This window comes from Haliotis cracherodii, unplaced genomic scaffold (genome assembly GCF_022045235.1).
Source record: "Haliotis cracherodii isolate W230 unplaced genomic scaffold, xgHalCrac1.p SCAF_38, whole genome shotgun sequence".
NCBI classification, from domain to species: domain Eukaryota; kingdom Metazoa; phylum Mollusca; class Gastropoda; order Lepetellida; family Haliotidae; genus Haliotis; species Haliotis cracherodii.
Genome location: NW_027266295.1, coordinates 1905777 through 1912873, shown reverse-complemented (window position 1 = coordinate 1912873; position 7097 = coordinate 1905777). Strand labels below are relative to the sequence as shown.

General features: G+C 41.7%; 1 protein-coding gene across 1 annotated transcript; it reads left to right on the top strand.

Annotated features, from left to right (window-relative positions):
* Window positions 1-1080: 1080 nt before the first annotated feature.
* On the top strand, window positions 1081-5836 carry LOC139477953 (ependymin-related protein 2-like). The gene is made up of 6 exons (XM_071260400.1): window positions 1081-1244; window positions 2151-2261; window positions 2454-2538; window positions 3689-3868; window positions 4318-4412; window positions 5545-5836. Exons 1-6 carry the CDS (start codon window positions 1092-1094, stop codon window positions 5611-5613), a joined length of 693 nt encoding a protein of 230 aa, XP_071116501.1. The 5' UTR covers window positions 1081-1091; the 3' UTR covers window positions 5614-5836.
* Window positions 5837-7097: the final 1261 nt, after the last annotated feature.

Here is a 7097-nt window from a genome sequence, read left to right as displayed (position 1 = left end):
TATTCTACCCCGGAATCTTCACGGGTCACCGGGCAAAAGAAAACATGTGTTGTTGAAGACCTATATTCTGACCTGGATCTTCACGGGTTCGTATGTTTGATACGTGCATGATTCATACTTGTGTCGGGGCGGTCGGGTAGCCTAGTGGTTAAAGCGTTCGCTCGTCACGCCGAAGACCCGGGTTCGATTCCCGACATGGGTACAATGTGTGAAGCCCATTTCTGATGTCCCCCGCCCTGATATTGCTGGAATATTGCTAAAAGCTGCGTAAAGCCACACTCACTCACTCACTCATACTTGTGTCACGTGGTTCGTTTCCAAAAATACATATAATAAATCAGATGAGTACAAAGGAAACTTTTTGTTGAAATTAATAATGCATTCCAAAGGGAGAGAGGTTTCAAAAGCATCACATTAACGGTGAGTTTATTGATGTGATTGATGCATTACTGCTTTGGGACTTTAGAGCAACAGAGATATACCTCATCCATGGTTGTCATCGCTGATTAAGCGTTCATGAACACGTGTACGGCTTTTAGAAATATAAAACATATTAATTTGAAAATAGTCCTTAGCATTAAATGATATATGATTATTATAAATGACATGTAATTTTTATAGTCTGGGAATATTACTTTTCTCCATTTCTATAGATTGTATGACACACAAACCAACGGTAACATGGTTACCGGGGATAACATTCGTTTTATTGTAAAAAAGGTCAATGAATCGTAATCGTTTCATTAAATTGTTATTAAAAGCAATTGATAGCGCTATTCTATTTAATAAAACCAAACTAATATCACAACTTTCTGTCTAATTTGTTCAACATGGGGGATGAGCTCAGCTGGATTTTGTGTTTTTAACTTTATCAAACATAAATAAGGTTTATTGTGCAAAATAAATAACACATGTCTATAAGAATACGGTTTATTCATTAACATATATACTCAAGAGGATTTAAAATATGAAAACATTCCAAGATACAAACACAAATGTGGACCAACTTTTGAGATGACCCCTAGTAGATGCTATTGCTTATAAGGAACGGGACTCCGCTTCCTCCACACGTCTGACCATTCCTGGGAATCATGTTGGTGTACTTAGCCTTGTTGTCCGTGTTGCCCGCTGGTCTGTCAGGGGGTAATATTTGTTGTGCCCCCGACAGGTGGGCGGCCAACAGACACTCCGCAGGTCTTGCTCTGGTCAAAGTAGAAGGCGTGAATGTTCCCTTCGTCGACGTGGTAGGTACATTCGTGTTCTGCTCTCTCTCTCTCTCTCTCTCTCTCTCTCTCTCTCTCTCTCTCTCTCTCTCTCTCTCTCTCTCTCTCCATATATTATTTTTTATCGTGACACAACAATCTTCCATCTCTCTCTCTCCATAATTATTGTCTGTTCGTTGTTTATTGCGACACATCAATATTCCATCTCGCTCGCTCTCTCTCTCTCTCTCTCTCTCTCTCTCTCTCTCTCTCTCTCTCTCTCTCCATATATTATTGTTTCTTTGTCGTTTATCGTGACTCACAACAATATTCCATCTATCGCTCTCTCTCCATAAATTATTGTTTGTACGTTGTTTATCACGACACACAGCAACATTCCAGCTATATGACGGCGGTCTGTAAATAATCGCCTCTTCGGGGTTTATAGGTCTTCAGCAACCAATGCTTGCCGTAAAAGGAGACTCACAACAATATTTAATATATCGCTCTCTCTCATAAATTATTGTTTGTACGTTGTTTATCACGACACACAGCAATATTCCAGCTATATGACCGCGGTCTGTAAATAATCGCCTTTTCGGGGTTTATAGGTCTTCAGCAACCCATGCTTGCCTTAAAAGGAGACTTTGCTTGTCGTTAGAGGCGACTAACGGGATCGGGTCGTCAGGCTCGCTGACTTGGTTGATGCATGTCAGTGTATCCCAATTGCGTGGATCGATGATCATGATGTCAATCACTGGACTGTCCTGTCCATACTCAATTATTTACAGACTGCCATCATATAGCTGGAATATTGCTGAGTGTGGCGTTAAACAACAAACAAACAAGTATAGGTTCTTTGGGAACCCTGAATCCCGTCGGAGTTGATATTAATATCTTGTCAAGTTTAATATGATGTGGACAAGATGTCTACTTTCCTGGTTTCAGGGGCGATCTGAAGAATACGTTGATGCCGCCAGTCAGAGATTGGCCATCATCAGTAACTTCAGCCTCGAAGGAACACAAAGGGAGGTCAAAACTATCGCCGACTACAAGAAGGTAATGTATATCATATTCAGCTATTGTTTATTCTGACGTTCTAAACAATCCTGGGGCCACTGGTGACCCAATCGTCTGAGGCGCCGCAATTTGCTGTGCAGAGTTACAATAACATGACATCGCTATCTAACATTTACGTATTAGGATATCTATTTTATGAATTTATGAATAGATAAAATCCTCATATTGCAGGGTCGGAAATATACCATCGACCTCAAGAAGAATACGTGCGCCGTCAAAAGGTTGAACCTTCCATATGCCAAGTTCTGTATTCAAGGTAAATATATTAGATATATTATTATGCAACTGTAAATGTATATTTAGACTTCACATTAGATTATATGCCGGAATAAACATAATAATCATTCTTCAGAGGCGAGTGAGGGAGTGTGTTGGGTTGTGATGCCACTTCTAACATAATTCCAGTTATATCACGGCGTGACAGTATAATGTGGGAGCAAAGCTCGAAGTGATGCAGGTCTCAGACTTTTACCACACAAATGATGAAAGCTACGACATAGACCTACAGACCTAGAAACATAATCGGACCGGGAAGATCTGAGGTAAAATAATGTCTTCAGCAACCCAAACTTGCCGTAAAAGGCGACCAGCCAGATCGGGTGGTGAGGCTCGCTGACTTGGTTGATGCCAAAAGACGTCAAGATATGGTACTTGCTGTTACCCTGTCTGTCGCTGGGCATGAAGAGGAGAAAGGTTGGTTGGTTTGTTGTTTTACGCCGCAATCAGCAATATTCCAGCTATATGACGGCGGTCTGTAAATAATCGAGTCTCGACCAGACAATCCAGTGATTAATATCATGAGCATCGATCCACCCAATTGGGATCGATGACATGCATCAGCCAGGTCGCCTCTCATGACCACCCGATCCCGTTTTACGGCATCGTCGCCTTTTACGACAAGCATGGGTTGCTGAAGACCTATTCTACCCCGGATCCTCACGGGTCAGAGGAGAAAGGACAAGAGCTGGTCACTGTACTATGTCTGAATTGGAAATCCTGGTTAAACTTCAGCATGGTATCACAGTGGGCTTGTACCATAACTAACAAATCAATTTGCAATATATTTTGTGGTTGGTGTTTTACGCAGCAATCAGCAACATTCCAGTATTATGAAGGCAGTCTGAAATAACCGAGTCTGGACCAGACAATCCCTCGGTTGATACCATGAGCATCTCGCGACAAACATGGGTTCCTGAAGACCTATTCTACCCGAGATTTTCATGGGTCCAATTTGCAATACATGTATTTTACCATAATATCATTTTTTGCAATTATTGTATTTTTTCCATAATATTAATTATTATATTTTTTAAATAAAAAAAATCATCATATTCTTGTAATGTACTTTCTACGCTTCTGTGTCAGTCAACGACTTCTCGACAAGTTATTGAGTTCTGCTTTTTCAGATTCATACAAAAAAGCATTTGACATTAAACTTGGATTCGGGGATAACTCCTTGTCAGGAGAAGTCTACACTGAAGATTACAGCGGCATTGGTCCTGATCCCAACAGCAAGATAGGCACCGCGGTGCTCGTCACGAAAGAATGCATTCCTGTTCAGACAGATATATACGGACTTAATGATTGTAAGTTGCACTTGGCTCACGTGAGAGTTTCTTGACTTCATGTGAATTGTCAGTTCATTAGTTCATAAATTTGTTGGCGTCCGTGATCAAGTGGATAGAACGTCTCCCTGGAGAGAGAAAGATCGGTGGTTCGACCACTGAACGCGTCACACCAAAAGACGTTAAACGGTTACCTTACCTCGGCACCAAATTGATAAACCAAGGACTGGTCGGCTCTTAGTCAGTATCTATGTAAAACTGGGGTTTGGCATCTGGTGGGCTAGTGTCATAAACCGGCATTAGTCCAGACTAGTACACGCACGCACGCACGCACGCACGCACGTGCGTTGGTTTGAAGTCCAAAAACACAATTTCACCTCACAATAACAAAATATAAAAAGTAGCAATATCAAATAAGATATGTCAGTTGAAATTTGTTTGAGACCAATTCATTTTTTATCCTTTTTCAGACAACTTGCTTCAATCAACTGGTTTTGGTACCTACACCACCGACTTCGACGACTCCATCTTCGACATCCCAAGTATCTGTCCCAGCTGTACAGAGGTAAGCAACACCGCTTTATAGACCCGTGACGATTCAGGGGGAGAATAGGTCTTCAGCAACCCATGCATGCTTGCCGTAAGAGGCGACTAACGGGATCGGGTGGTCAGGCTCGCTGGCTTGGTTGATGCATGTCATCGTATCCCATTTGCGTAAACCGATGCTCATAACATCAATAACTGGATTGTTCTTGTCCGGACTCGATTATTTACAGACCGCAGTCATATAGCTGCACTATTGGTGAGTGCGGCGTTAAACATACACAGAAATAAAGAAACAAAATAAACTAAGCTTTATAAAACTGCATCGTTCCCCAAAAATGAAAATCGAGTGCTCACTGATCCATTGACCGGGGTAATAATAGTGTAGCGCTATGAGCATCCACTTAGTGAATGGAATCTGGCGCATATAAATGCATTATTATTATTATTATTATTATTATTATTTATAAAACCAATAGTGCGAGTGAGGTGGTGATTTCTATAACTCCCTTTTTCGTATAATTTTGCAAATATTCCAACATATTTCTAACTTCAAAACATGAAAAAAGCATATTTGTCAGAAATTGCACACATCAAAATCAAACTTGGCACTGCACCTCTCCTATTAGAAATTGTTCCTTAAATTTGAAAGGTTTGTTTGTTTGTTGTTTAACGCCGCGCTCAGCAATAACGCATCTATATGACGGCGGTTTGTACATAATCGAGTCTGGACACGACAATCCAGTGATTGACATCATGAGCAATCAGGTATACAATGACGTGCATCAACCAAGTCAGCGCGCCTGACCACCCGATCCCGTTAGTCTCCTCTTACAAGACAAGCATAGTCGCCTTTTACGGCAAGCATGGGTTGCTGAAGACCTATTCTAGCCCGGATATTCACGGGTCGTCACTTACAGTGAGCATCGATCCTGGCAATTGGGTACGACGACATGTATCAACCAAGTCAGAGCGCCTGACCACCCAAGCCGTTAGTCGCCTTTTACAAGACAAGCATAGTCTCCATTACGGCAAAAGCATGGGTTGCTGAAGACGTATTCTACCCGGATCTTCACGGGTCTAAAGCACAAATGTTGAAGTAAAAAAACATTCCAAGTTCAAAACGTAAAAAAAATCATATTGTTCTTTTACAGTCTACGGCGACTGACGTTCCCTCCTTTGACGAGATTCGCCAGCAGTGGGCAAAGTACGTGAAGGTGTAGCCAGAATGCTTCCGGGTGCAGCCACAGAGATGAATATTCAGTGTGACCCTCCTGGTATCAATGTAGATCATAACGTGCCATCAGTGAGTGTCAAATATGCCAGTATGTCAAACTGTTAAAGATGTCTAGATCTGCTAACAAATATGCCTTTATGCTCCCTGCTGTATCGTGTATCGCTTATGCTTTACCAGAATATGTTCAAACTATCGTCAATGAGATGAGCTGAAAAGTCGCAGACTGAAAGTCAAATTTCAAAATGTTGGTGTTTATTATTAAACGAGGGAGTGAATTGATTATCATTTACGACAGACCATGTACTGCGTACCGTGAAAGTGAATGCGAGCAGCGGTGCAAAATTCCCACCACATTATTGTGTCGTGAGTGGAATCTCGCGCCATGTTAGAAATTTATATCCGTAAATGCATACGTACATTATTGATCTGTTCCGAAAATGGAACGCTTACATAGACATTGCCCTGATTTCCTGTATTATCCATAATAGGTTAAAGAATGAAACATTATTAAGATATGATCATATCACTTTCTCTTTCAATTTGAAAGATAGCTTACATTGTCAGATTTAAAAAAATACCTATCTAAAAAAAATCACCAGCGGAGATCCTAAAGCACTATCACCTGAAGAAAAGGTGAATATTTGTGTCTGTGGCCACTGTGATGTGTGGATGATGATGCCTGTATTCGCCCCTTGCTGTAGTGTGTGACACATATCAAAGCCGAAATAAATAATTTGTTGTTTTGCATGGACACTTTCATGTTGGAGTTAATGTTTCATATTTAGCATCCACAAATGTGGATTCTACCGGCTCTGTAGTATGTCTTTCCTACACAATCCAAATCATTTGTTCTTGAATAACGCCGCACACACCGACATTCTCACTGTGTGACGTCGGTCTGTAAATAATCGAGTCTGGACCAGATAATCCAGTGATTGATAAATGTGATCAACGATCCACGCCGTCGTGGTTCTGTGACACCAATGATCCAAGTCCTGGCATGACTTTGCAGCTGAATACCACGTATATGTGACGAGGTGATTTTCGATCCGGGGTGGAATTCAGCAACCTATGCTTGTCGTTAGAGGCGACTAACGGGATCGGGTGGTCAGGCTCGCTGACTTGTTTGATGCAGGTCATCGTATCCCAGTTGCTTGGATCGATGCTCATAATGTCAATCACAGGATTGTCTGGTCTGGTCCGCCGTCATATAGATGAAATACTGCTGAGTGCGGCGTTAAACAACAAACAAACGCCTCAAACCCCATTTTCTGCATTCTCTAACTGAGCAGCACAATGCGTAGGACTACAAGTGCCTGGTGAATTCTTGCACGCCGAAAAAAATATTCTAGTGATTGAGTTGCGTTTAACGCCGCTTTTAACAGTATTCCAGGCCGAAGTGATGCAGGTCTCAGACGGTTACCACTTCGATGAAACCCCACGAGCACGGGTATGGTATTGACACACCTA